This window comes from Mus pahari, chromosome 9, assembly GCF_900095145.1.
Source record: "Mus pahari chromosome 9, PAHARI_EIJ_v1.1, whole genome shotgun sequence".
Taxonomy (NCBI): domain Eukaryota; kingdom Metazoa; phylum Chordata; class Mammalia; order Rodentia; family Muridae; genus Mus; species Mus pahari.
In genome coordinates, this window is record NC_034598.1 from 24,230,287 (window position 1) to 24,243,739 (window position 13,453).

Below are 13,453 nucleotides of genomic sequence, written 5' to 3' on the forward strand. Positions count from 1 at the left end.
TACGGCCTTTCTGCAAAGATCTCTGAGCCCTGGAAGGAAGGCTGCTATATAATCATTCTTTTTATGGCTGAGCACACCACAGTCCTTTGGCCTGCCGTGGGCTCCTGTGTGAACCACCATCAGCTGCAAATGGAAGTGCCTCTCAGAAGCTATTGAATGCCAATAGCTGCTCAGCCAGTGGTGGGAATTTGTGTCCATCCCCTCCTAAAGACGCACTGGGATTTTGTCCGGCCTGAGCTTGCACACGTCTTGGGCACACTGTCACAACTGCTGTGAGTTCGTATGTGCACCTGCCCTGTTGTAGTCTGTAAACCATGTTTTCTTGAAGCTATCTACCACTCCTACCTCTAACAAAAAGACTCCTGAGCCTTTGTGTGTGTGAGTGTGTGTGTGTGCGCGCGTGTGTGTGTGCGTGTGTGTGCGTGTGCGTGTGTGTGCGTGTGTGCGTGCGTGTGTGTGCGCATGTGTGCGCGTGCGTGTGCGTGTGTGCGTGTGCGTGTGTGTGTGTGTGTGTGTGTGTGTGTGTGTGTATTCCCATTTAGGGCTCCCAGCACTCCATAGTCTCACACTTTCTGTGTGTCAACCAGCTGGGAGTGAGACCCTTCTCTTAATGACAACTTTGAGGAAACTCTGAGACGGCTTTTCTTGCCCCGGAGTTCCCCTAGGATGTACACTGAAGCACATGTTAAAAACAAAACAAAGCAAAACAAAACCTGGGAATGCCTTATATGGTAAGAAAGATCTATGTATTTAACTCCAGTTCAGAATATAAAACACGCTCAGCACAATCAGAATTCTCATCTCGCCTCGGGAAGATGCAAATATCTCATCCATGAAAAGGTTCAGTTTCTCTTCCTCATGAGGTTGATTAGTCTGCGTTGGCTTCCCATATCTCTCATAAAGTATTTCCCAGTTTCTTTGCTAGGTATCATACCAGTATTGCTAATGATCGACAATCAACCTTGAATGGTTAGAGATCTGTGCTTGTCAAGGCACATATTCATATATTAAATATCATTTAATGTCAATTATGCTGTGATTGCTCTGGAAGCTCTTTAATATTGTTTTTATGCATTCTGCTTATGACTATAATTTAAATCAGGGATTTTTCTTTCCTGTGTTAAATGCCTTATCAGTACAGTGCTCCACCACAATAGCTGTACTGTGCATGCAAGTTTTAAGTGTTTTTAACATCCTGAGCCAAACTTAAATGAAAATAAAGAATAAAGGAGAGAATTTATTATAAATCTTTTGGAGATTGCAAAAGAAAAATGCAAGCAATTTCAGGATCATTTTTAACACTCAGAAAGACTTTGGGATATTTTTCCCCATCATGGTATGGAGACTGCAAGCATCAACAGTAAGATGACAGTAAAATGTGTGCTCTTCACTGTGGAATAAATGCTAATTGTTTGTTAAGATATCCTGGCTTAAAAATATAACTCAAATTCATTGCTCAAATTCATGTCAAAAAAACTTTCTTAATTTTTCCATGTTTCTATTCTCCCATCTGATCAGATGAATCTTGGAAACCCCTTAGAATGTTTTTTTTAAGACTTTCCAATTGATTGCAGGGGCCGGTCCCAAAGCCCGGCAGAGGGAGAAGTGGAGGCTGTGACCATTCACCCAGGGTACTCATGGGGTCCCTGCAGTGTGGCACTCCACCTGGCTACTGCCAATCTGTGAAAGATGGCACGGATGTCCAGTGTGTGTTTGGCTCAGCCTTCCCCCAGGGGCCTTACAAGGTGGCACTGTGTGAGGTCACCGTGGCACACTCAGTCATGGGTCAGAGGAGGTGAGGAAGGAAAGGCTGGTCAGCCTCAGCTACCTGCTTTGCAGATCTCATGGGACCAGTGGGACACTGGACCAATCTGCACTTCTCTTTATGTGGATGACTGCTGAGTGTCCCGGAGAGTCTGTTCTAGGGTAGGTCGGTTAAACAAACAGAATCTCAGGGAGGGGCGAAGGAGGCTGTGGAAAGCATTCTGCACACTAAGAGATAATGGAGGCAGTGGCTTTTGTAAAGCCACAAAGGAAGGCCTTCTGGGCCTCCCCTGCCTCCTTCCATCCTCAGTGGCAGGCACCTTCTGCCTCTTCTTCCTCACATGAGAAAGTCCTGCTCTTCCTTTCCTTGCAGCCTGGCCTACACAGTAAAGAGGGGAGTACCCCAGCCAGGCAGCACCCCTCTTCAGATGGCACTCTCAGCTTAAGTCTTCAGTGGACTGGGAATATAGCTCAGTAATAGAGGGCTTGCTAATAATGCACAGCATTCTGGATCCAATTTATACACGCACACGCACGTGTACACTCGCGCATACACACACGCCCACATTTCAATGGTGAATAACAAAACTGAACAACTTGCAAAATGAAGTCTCCAACCTTTGTATTAGTGCACCCCCCTTGTACATTGCAATTAACTCGACCTTATAACGCCTATTTTGCAAACCTGAGAACTTGCCTCTGTGGCCAAAGTAATATTTGTGTTAACACTGAGACACATCTGTAATCCATTTTGTATCCCAAAGATGGAGTATTCTAAGCAAGTGTGACTGATAAGACCCCCGCTGCCAGCTAGTCCTCCCCCTCCCATCCTTAGCTTATCAAATGGAAAAGCTCCATTGCTATTTTCTGAGAGGAAACCCTGGCTTCGTTTTCCCCTTCAAGTTCCATCTATCACCTTCAGTGAAATAACTCCCAGATTCACACCCCCATCCTGACCGCCCTCCAGAGTTGTGTGTGACTCATACCCCTAACTGCCAGACGTCTGCCCCTCCTCACCCTTCTGAAATCTCAAACCTGGTTCCGAAATAAAACTCATTTTATGGCCTCTTAAAGCTGGTCCCTCTGGACTTTTGGGGGTCAACAGTAATCCTCTTGCATCTGATACCTGACCTGGATGTGTATTACTGTATGCATTCAGCAAGCATCTATCGAGTGCCTACTGTGTGCACAGAACTCTGTGTATAAAAGTGGAGAGATTACAAACCGGAGTCAAAGACTGAAACAACCCAGGTAGAGGAAAAGGAGACAAATCCCCTGTGTCAGCTGGGAAGGAAGGACCCAGCCAGGATGCTAAGAACATGAGCAGTTTGCCGGGCCAGGGGAAGGCGGTAACACAGATTGAGCACACACCATTTGCTCTCCATTTTACACTCTGCTGGTGTGCCAGAAGCACATCCTAAGAGGAGGGGTGGAGATCAAGCAGTTAGCTCAGGAGGAACGCTGGGGACTTTCAGTAGGCATGTGACAGGGGCATAGAGAGAACACAGTATGTGATCAATAGATCTATGAAGCCAGGCATGGTGGCACGCATAAGCAGGAGGATTGTGGGTTCAAGGCCACCACTGACTGCATGGTATGCTGGAGTACGAAGGGCAAAGAACCTAGAGTTTTGATGATCAAGGGCTGGACGAGGATATTTTTAGGAGAGAAGGGTCGGGGCATCCTATTTTCTCCTTCTAAATCTGGGACCGAAGGCAATTGGTCGGTGCGGCGCACATGGAGGTATAGATTACTCTGGCTACCACCTTTCAGGTGTCTCCTGTGGAGTTACCCTCAGACTCATAAAGAACTAATCCGTTATCACTACTCTAATTCTCAATCCATCTAAATTAACTACCATACTTAGAATGAACAAGATGAAGCGAACCTTTCCTTCCAATGCGTTATCCAACCCCAGGGATTTCAAAGGCCTCAGACCTCTAAGGATATGACATGTCTAATCATCCCTTCTGTAGAAGCTATACCTGCCCTGGGCTTCCTGTATCCAGGAGGCAAATTCTACTCACAATTCACACAGCTTGTCTGTGCGGTCAGCTCTGCTCTCTTGAAAGCATCTGGCTAACTGGGGGAGCACATTCATCCAAGAAATGCTGTTAATTAATTAATTCATCAAGTAGATCACTTGGGTGTCTTTCCAGAAGAAAGGCCAAAGGCCTACTGTTGCAGTTCAACATGGTGACCACTGTCTCGGTTGGGTGCTTTAATTGGTCTCTGGCTGATAATCAAACAGGTATCAACTAGAATTCTCAGTCACAAATGCCAAATGGCAGCTTGGGATGATTTCAGAGAAAGGAATTGTTTTTAAAAAGTGGAGAAAGCTATATGATCAATAAAGCTATATGATCAATAAAGCCAGCAGCGCAATGGAGGCTACAGCTGAGCTCGTCACCGCAGTCAGGGGTGGCCTGGAGATATCAGTTTAATGCTTCTGTAATCAAGCAGGCGCTGCAGGCCGCCTGCCTTGTGATGTCGGTGGCCCTGGAGGCTGCCACCTGTCAGAGCACAGCTGGTTGGGGACACACCTTTAGATTGGCTGGGTCTAAGTCACATCTCCCCTCTTTCACTGGAAATATAAATTCCTGTCTATCACCAAGTGGAGAATGCAAGAAACAAGGTGTTGGAGTCTTGGTAGCCACAAGCTGCACAGCTTCTCCTCTTCCTCCTCCTCCTCCTCCTCCTCCAACTGTTGCTTTCTGTCCCTCCTAACTCCGTGGCTCAGGCCTCCAGCTTCCTTACCACTTTGTCATTAATTTCTGACTCCCGGAATTGGAAACAATCTTGCAAATGAGATCTGACAAGTTGAGGTCTGATGGGACTCTTTCCTCCAGCATCACAGCCTGTAACCTTACTTCAGGCATCTGAAGACTTCATGACTTTCCTCTGCTGCCAATGCTAGATGGACGACACATGTTGGCTCACAGTCTTCTGGTGGTTGACTGAATTCCCAGCTATTTTTATATGAATGGCTGCAAAACCAGCTCGTCCATCATTGACTTACATACTTGGCTTATTGAACATGTGAAACTTTAGCCAAGAAATCTAAAACTGTGTTCATAATGCTTCAACTATTTAGGCCACACCCTTGAGTTCTTTTACAGACTATACTGGGATACTTCAACCAAAACTTGTGAACTGGAGCTCTTTGGGCTAATTTAGCCACATATTTATTTTTGGTTAACTTTGGGAACAGAATTTTTTTGTCCACTGTTGAACATACTTACAGAAAGTAAGGCCTCTAACTCTAAAGGCAGGAAGATGTCGCAATACTTGACATCGTTTCTTCAGAACAGTGAATGAGAGATTGCCACTGTCGAGGAGCAAGGAACAGGTTTTCCCTTGGGAAGGTGCAGGTAGGGCATCACAGTCCCTACCAGGTCTTGGGGCAGGAATCTAGCTGCTGAGCTGATTTGCATGCCCCGCCCAGCCCTCTGGAGAGTTTGGTGACTGGCTCTGACTACTGTGCCAGTAGGTGCTGGGGGCAGAGCGGGGGCCCAGGAAACCCAGGTACTGTGGGGTCCAGTAGCTTTGCATCTATCCATCTTCACTGTGATTGTACATAATGAGGGACTCAGAAGATGGGCGTGTCCCGGGCTCTCAGAACGGACATCTTTTTGCTTTCTCAGATGCTCGTTCCGGGAACCCATACTTCCTTTTCTGTGCAACTTCCAAGGGTGCTGCCAGATTTCATATAGTTTTGCTTCTTTCTGTAGACACCACCTCAGAGGACAGCCGCTAGCTCAGGCTACGTAACAGGATTTTCAAACTTCTAGTAAGCCCATGAAAATATCAGATGCTCATCTTGTCAGTGGGTGATGCTAATTTCATGCTATACTGCTGGATCCAGTACAAGCATCAGTCATATTTTCTATCATATGGTGACTGGTGCCCAGTGCACGGTGGAGGGAAGGAGGAAGCCACCACATATACGGGGAAGAACAAGGTTTAGGGGATTCCGCCTGCACTAGTCTGCCCCAGCCCTTAGCCTGTGGTCCCGTAAGATTGCTTTTATCTTGCACCTTTTAAGATTCTCCTAAGCTTTATTTCTCTCTTGCACCCAAAAGCGCTCAGGTATCGTCATGGACAACGACTTTGTTCTTTGGCAGTCTCTCATTGTGCATGAGGGGGTCTGTCTGCACACACCCCCTTTCCTGGGTCCTGATCACCACTCATAAATCAGGCGTTCTGGAGTCTCTCACTAATTCTCCTTGGGTCTTCCTGAGCAAAGACCTGGGAGCAAAAGTCAGTCACCTGCCTACCCCTGTCATAAGCTAGACAGACAATTCTATCTTACCTTTGTCAATACTCATGTAAATGATACAGAGAACGGCTGGGACAACTCTCTGCTCCTGGAAATTTCCAGAGACTAGCAGTCTGATAGGAACTCAGGATATCTGGAATTGGGGTGCTAAACACTTCATTCAAATCATCACTGGATGAGGAGCTCAAGTCACTCTTTCCGTCATTCAACGGAATATTTACTGAACACCCCGTGTGGAAGATACTACTACACTGTAAGGGACACATGGCTTATAGGCAACCGCTCTGCCGCCATGTGGTCTTTATGCATTTGGGTTCTGTGGACACAAAAACCACATCTAATTAAATGGCTTCATCATAGTGAGACTCATTTTCCTTACCCGTGTAATGAAGTTAAAGCAATTATTTCACAGGGTTGTTTAAGAGCATTAAAACAATGCAGATATTATGTTGACATTTAAGTATCAGCAAATTTTTTTTCTCCCTAAAAACGAAGAAAAGTGACATTCAGCTTCACAAACAGAGTAGCCCAACCGGCAGGAGGGGCATCCACACCACTTTGGATGCTTGCCCTGGCATCTCCCAGCTGTGCATCATCCAGCTTGCTGGACCTTTGCCTGTGCGGGGCTCGAGAGCGTTGGGAACACGAGGGGGCCACCAGGGGGCAGCACACGGTAAGAAATCTTGTATACCGACCGCAGCCCACCGCCAAACTTCCCTGCTGCTCCAGGTCCTCGTACGTACTTCCGTCGCTCTGACGCTCCCAGAAACCCGGGCATCGGGAAGGAGCGCACATTCCCCCTCTTTTGAGCCTCCCGAGGAATATCTGGAGCTGGGTTCATCAGAGCTCACCAGAGCGGGCGCTGGAGTCTTTCGCCGCGCCGCCAGGGGCGCGGCGCTCGGCCAGGGTGTGCTGGCGCGTGGGCGGCGGCGTCAGTCACACATCGGTGATTCTGGAGAGGGCAGCCGGCCTCCCGAAGGAGTAGTCGCGGCCCCGGCAGCCCCCGACCCCGCCATCTCCAGCGCCTTCCCCTCTCGCCTCAAGGGACACCCCCGCACCTATACCCACAGCTGTCACTTGGGCATGCTGGCAGGAGAGGGGACACAAGCAAGAGTGCTCTCTGGAGTCGTCCAGAAGGATGCCTGGGTGTCGGATGCGTCCTCCGGCTGCTCTCCAGCGCTGCCTAAGAAAGCAGTCGGGATGATGCTCCCAAACTTTCCTTCGCGGAGGCGTTGAGAAGAAACGTCCCTTCCTGAAGCTCCCGGAGAATCCAGAGTCTGGCGTCCAGAGGGGACAAGGGCCAAGCCTGCGCAGGGGAAGTTCTCCGGAGCCCCGGAGGTGGCCTAAAGGGAGAAGCTCCAAGGCAGGAGAGGTGTCCGTTTCCCAACACCCCCGCAGTGACTGTGACCTCTGCGCGTCCCCCCGCACACGTGCCCGCGACCCAGGGACGAGGTCCGGCTGGGCTAGTTGAGCAAGGCGGTGGCGCTCTGGCAGCCCGAGGGCGCATGGAGGCGCCGAGGGGGGCGGTGCGGCTCGCCTGCGGCGCGGGGGAGCGCGCACGCCGCGCCCCGGTCTCCCTGGGGACCCGGCCGGCCTCTCCCTGCACTCCCCGCTGCTGGGCTCCGGGGCGCGGGCGGCGCGGCGGCACAGGTGTAGCCCGCAGCGGCGGTGCGCGCGCGTAGGAGGGCTGATTGGGCTCGGCTGGCTAGAGTTGCCTCGGGGCTCCGGAACTCCGGTGCCAGCCTCGCAGGCAGTCTCGGCGTGTCACTTTGCAAATCGTGGAGGCCAGCGCCTCGGGCTGTCAGCGTGCGCCGCGCGGGGACCGAACCCTGTTTATTGACGGCGGCTGCCCGGGCTGGGCGTAAATGCCCGCTCTCCTCGGCGGGCCGGGCTCTGGCTGCTAGACTTGGGCGGCTCGCTGGGCCCGCCCTGGCGCCTCCCCCATGCTGCTTGGGGCGTCCTGGCTGTGCGCGTCCAAGGCGGCGGCCACCGCAGCTCGGGACGAGGGCGAGGACAGGCAGGGTGAACAGCAGAGGGGGGCCCAGGCGAGGACTGAAGAGGATATGGACGAGTCATCGCTGCTGGATTTGCTGGAATGCTCTGTGTGCCTGGAGCGCCTGGACACTACGGCCAAGGTGTTGCCATGCCAGCACACCTTCTGCCGACGCTGTCTGGAGAGCATCGTGTGCTCGCGCCACGAGCTACGCTGTCCCGAGTGCCGCATCCTGGTGGGCTGCGGTGTGGACGAGCTGCCCGCCAACATACTGCTAGTGCGCCTGCTGGATGGCATTCGCCAGAGGCCCCGCACGGGTGCCAGCCCGGGGAGCAGCCCTCCCGCGCGCCCGGGCCCGGGTTCGTTCTCAGCGCTCGCTGGCGGCGCTGGAGGGGCGACCGGCAGTCCCCCGCGGTCGCCAGTCTTTCTCTCAGCGGCGGCAGGCAGCTCTACCTCCAGTTTGTGCGACGTGGCGACTAATAGGAGCGTGCCAGTGGCTAAGGTAAGAATGTATCCCAATGACATGGCGCCACTGTGTGGGAATGTGTAAGCTTGTTTGCACGTGTATGTGCGAGTAGTTGTGATTATAAGTAGAGCAACTAGCCCACTCGTTTGTTTTATTCTTCTTTAACAACTTCTCTGTTTCCCAGGGACTCTGCTTAGCTGAAAGTTCCTACTTTACCAGTTCTTGACTACATCCCATCACAGCATCCCCCTGCCCCACATCCTTACTTCAAACTTCTTGTGGGAACCTTAAGTCACTTTCCAAGCCCAGTCCTTACATCTTCTCCCCTAAATCTGTTTATATGTGAGGTAAAACCCATGCTCTCATTAGGTGGACATGCCATCTGTCCTGCTGCTCTCTACCACTTCCATTTTGACTAAGCTGGCCGGTCCTGTATGTCCGTCCGTCCATCCATCCATCCATCCATCCACTCATCTATCTTTAACTTTGATCACCCCTCCAATTCCCCAGAAACAACCATCTTTTGCCACACCTCCTCAGTCCTGCTCTTCCCTCTCAGGCCACCAATTGGGGACTTATTGCTTAATGGTTCACTGGTTCTGATCACTGACCGGGCGTTAGCAGTCTCTTGCCTGCTTAGCTGTGGAGGACAGGGGAGAGGGCAAAGTGGGCAGACACTGCCCGGAGAGTACAGCTGCCCCAGAACGAAGGACTTCACCTAAAATCTCCAGGAACACTTACTTTGTCTTGTGCTTAGTCTTGGCATTCTCTAGCCAAGCTTCGCCTGTGGGCTCTTAAGCAGGGTTGCTTTCCCAGGTGGACAGTTGTTTTGAATTTTCATTATTAAATTTAGCACAGCCACATTATATAGACTTCACTACTTCTGTTCTTGCTGGAGGACGTTCTGCGGATGGCTGAATATGAGTTTTCTATGGACCAGGAAGAGAGGGTAGGCAAAGACATACAAGGGATGTGCATGCCTTCTTAGGATGGTCTCTGAAGGATCGAAATTGAAATTTGGCTTTTAATGGTGATTAAATTCAGCCGTATGCTCCATTAGAAGTTCGGAAACTTTTCTTTCTTGCCCATGTTGCTTTTACTCTAACATCAGAACTGAAGACTTTCATTTGCAAGATTTATTTGTTGCTTCCTCCTGCTTCAATAATTAAATGACTTTTGGAGCTATGATTCTGGTGAGATGCTTGGGCCCCTCAGATGTCAGAAGCTGCTGACAGATGAGGGTCCAGCGCACCTTGAGGAGTTGTAGTTGGCCTGGAGCCTCTGATGGAGGGAAAGGCACAGCCTCAGAATTAGCTCCGGGAACTAATTCTGTTCAGAGCATTCTTTGGAACTTGTCTGCCCACAAGGTGGGAGCTTATAGTTTTAGCGTGAGTGCTTGAGTATACAGAATTCATGTTTGGACTTGACGATTTTGAGACCCTAGTTGATTCTGTGTGGCCACGTACACCGTGGTTTAGGATGTCCCCACTTCTGGGAATTTGAGAACATGTTTTCTTTTTGTCGCGTCAACCAGAGTGCAGACTTTCCCTCACAGTTGTCTCAAAAGGACTAAGTTCAGGTTCTGGGGAACAGCCAGAATTAAATCTAGTGATATTTGATTGTGCTCAGAAAGCAAAGTAGCAGAGGCAGAGGTTTTAATATCTGCAGCTTTTGCTCATTGGTTTCCAGTAGCCATTGGGTTTCCTCTTGATCAGCTGGAAGCCTTGTGTGCTTCTACCACACTACCACTGTGGGATGATGGCATCAGGTCTCGATGAGCAGTCTAGGGGACAATGATGGATGTGACAGGAGGCAGAGACTGGAACTGCGTGTTATGTAGGTGTGAGCCACCTGTAAGCAGAGACCAGTTAAAATCACTTCCAAATGGGCTCTTGGTACTCCACTGTCCCTGAACTGATTGTCCCTGTGCTGATGGTTCCCATCGAGGCTGCGCTCTGGATATTGCTGCATGTTGTTTAATAAGCAGATCCCCATTCCATCATTTTAACAAACACCAAATATGACCCAATAGTAACCATGATTATGTCGCATTTCTCCTTTCTCGAGGAAGCTTCTCAGATTTTTTGGGCTATAGGAGATACGTAAACTTTTAAGGTATATAGATTATAGACAGATATCTAGCATACCTATGTTCTTAACTCAGTTACAGCTGAATTTGGAGACTTCATTAGGTGTAAAATGTACTGAAGTTTTCAGTTTGGTTTCATTTTGCAGGTCACAGAAGGCAGCCTTCTGAGCAGGACAGGGTTCGGCTGTTGTCAGCACACTTAGAGTCCCCTACCTGATAAGCAGAGCCTCTTAACTCTGTTCTCACATGAATGATTTGAGACGAGGCTTTTAAAAAAGAAAGATCAGTTACTGATGCTGCTCCTAGACATTTGTACCAAGTTAGGCGTGCCTATTACATAGTTTGGGATCACCAATTGTTTCGTTTGCTGGTAAATACTGTCTCTTTGTGGTTTCTTAAAGTGATGTGTAAGTCTGGCTTTGATGATAACTGTAAAACTGTTGAAATTACTTGTGCTGATTATAACAGAATTAATTATATCATTCTATTTATTATATTATTTATATCTTTATTATTAATAGAGTATATAATTAATGTGTGCTGATTTTCTCAACTTGATTGTTTTGAAAGTTTCGAGAGAGAACTTTAATATTATAAATAAAACCCAAACTGTTACCAACTGGGTTTTATTAGGGCAGTCTAAGGGTTACCTTGGTGGGGATGTCGCTTGGTGACACAGTGGTATCCCAGAGGTTCGTTCCATCCACAGCAAACCAACAAACCAACAGGCAGACAGACAAGGATTCTGCCGAAAGGCTATCATGACTTCAAACTGAGTAACTTGGAGATTAGGTTTTTAATATGAAGGATTTAATAAAGATTTAAGTATGTGATGATTCCTACGTTAACGAGTGCTTTTATTTTTGAATGTTCCTTGCCTTTATTTGGCGTAGAGAGAACCCATTGATGAGCTCTGTTGTGCCAGTCGGTCATCTTGGTCTCTTGTTATGGTCCTGGCCCAAGGAAGTGGGGAAAGAGAGCTGGTCTTGGCTCTCAGGAGGCCGCTCTGGGCACTGGCTGGCGTTCCTGCAGCACTCCATGAGGTCTAAGAGTAAAGGTATTTTCACAGACTAAAGGACTGTGGGAAGTTTGACCGTGCCTTTGATGACATCAAAGTCGGCTCAGTTGCTAATTAGTTTATATTGTGTCTCCCCCTCCTCTGTGCTGAGCCGGAATGTATGGCTAGGTTTCATCCATGGCTACGTATGTGTGGGCCTCACCTGTGCCTGCCAGGTAGTGAGCCACCTAGTTTCATCATGGGCCTGCATTGTGTCCCTTTTTGGCTTTGTTGTTGTTGTTGGTGGTGGTGGTCTTGCTTAAAACGGGGTCTCTTGAAGCCCAGATTGGCCTTGAATTGATTATGTTATCCAAGCATCATTTTGAACTCAACTTCTTGCTGTCTCTTGCCTCCTGAGTGCACTTGGACTCTGAGAGAAGCCAGATAACCCAAAGGGTAGCAGACAGCTGGTGACCTGAGAGCTTTGCCTGTCTGCTCAGGATGCTGTGTGGGTGAGAACAGTACTTCAGAGACTGTAATGCTTGCTGCTCGGTGTTTGTTTGTTTGTTTGTTTTACTGCTGGTTTTAGTGGATAATCTAAATTACCATTCACTTCGAATCTATTGTATACCATGCCTTACAGAATATTTGTATCCATTTTTGTTTAAATGTTTTGAGACATAGTTTCACTATATGGTCCATATAAGCCTTGAACTCTTAATCCTTCTGCCTCACCTTCCAGAGTTCTGGTGTTATTAGGCACCTGCTGCTATGTGTGGGCTTTCTGTTCGTTACCAAAGCTCTGTGAGGTAGCTGGTTAACTGAATACCAGCGAGATGAGCTTTGAGTTGGGTGTGTAACTGGCTTTGAGGTTAGAGGAATCTTCTTATTCCGAGACAAACTGGCTAACTGATGGACACGGTTCCAAACAGAAGTAGCACTGACCTCATTATTTGGTTCGCCCCAAATCAAGGTCACAGATGCTCTTCAAGGCTGCTATTTTATAGCTGTGGGAAGAGTCGTAGAGTATTATCATGGCGGGGATGTTCCCTCATCTGTTACGGTTTGAGCATAGGTGACAGGTAGCTCTGGGCAGTGGTCTGGCAGCTCAGCAGGGGCTGCAGGGGTCAGGCAGACCAGCCGGTCCTCAGCAGTCACACATGTCCACCCTGCTTTGCCACTGGGCCGCTTTTACCTCCAGCCCCAAACTAGCCTTTGAGAAAGGCAGTCGCTGCAGGCGGCACCCCGGCATGTCCGTAGCGAGATGCAGAGAATGGTTCTCTAAGTGTACAAAGTGTGGTTTGGTCAGCTTCATGTACTTCCCCTTGCATCTTGGAACTGGTGCTGCAGTGCGGCTGGGGCCTTTCCTCTCATCATCCTCTCCAGACCTGAAGCCCAGGACCTCCCCTAGGCCCCGTGGGAGTCCTTATTGAAGGAGACAGAGGGAAGGGGACTCTGCGATACCCAAGGGTGACACAGGGGTCAGGAGCTCTACCACAATAGTTTTAATTCTGCCTTCTCTACTTCCTTACAACCAGTCTGTCTGGAGCAAGTAAGTTACCCACATCACCAACGAGGTTTCTTTCCTGGGGACCCTGGAGGGATCCAATGGACCCTGCTAGTGAGTACATTTGGGATACTAAGCTAAGAGTGCATGTGGAGAACTATTTGTTCATATGGACAGGTAGGTCTCTCTCTCTCTCTCTCTCTCTCTCTCTCTCTCTCTCTCTCTCTCTCTCTCTGTATTTGTATATGTGTGTATATGACTGTATATCCATGTGTATATGTATGTGTATGTGTTTGTGTGTGTGTGTTTGTGTGTGGTGCCACACTTTGCTTTTAGGTTCAAAGTCATCCTGTGTTAT

General features: G+C 49.0%; 1 protein-coding gene across 2 annotated transcripts in view; it reads left to right on the forward strand.

The window, feature by feature from the left end:
* The first annotated feature begins 7,759 nt into the window (after positions 1-7,759).
* Positions 7,760-13,453, forward strand: part of Sh3rf3 (SH3 domain containing ring finger 3) — a 322,824-nt gene continuing 317,130 nt past the window's right edge. For both annotated transcript variants that reach the window (XM_021205361.2, XM_029542691.1), the window contains exon 1: positions 7,760-8,538. In XM_021205361.2, coding sequence (XP_021061020.1) covers positions 7,987-8,538 — 552 coding nt within the window. In that variant the 5' untranslated portion in view covers positions 7,760-7,986. The remainder of the gene's footprint in view (positions 8,539-13,453) is intronic.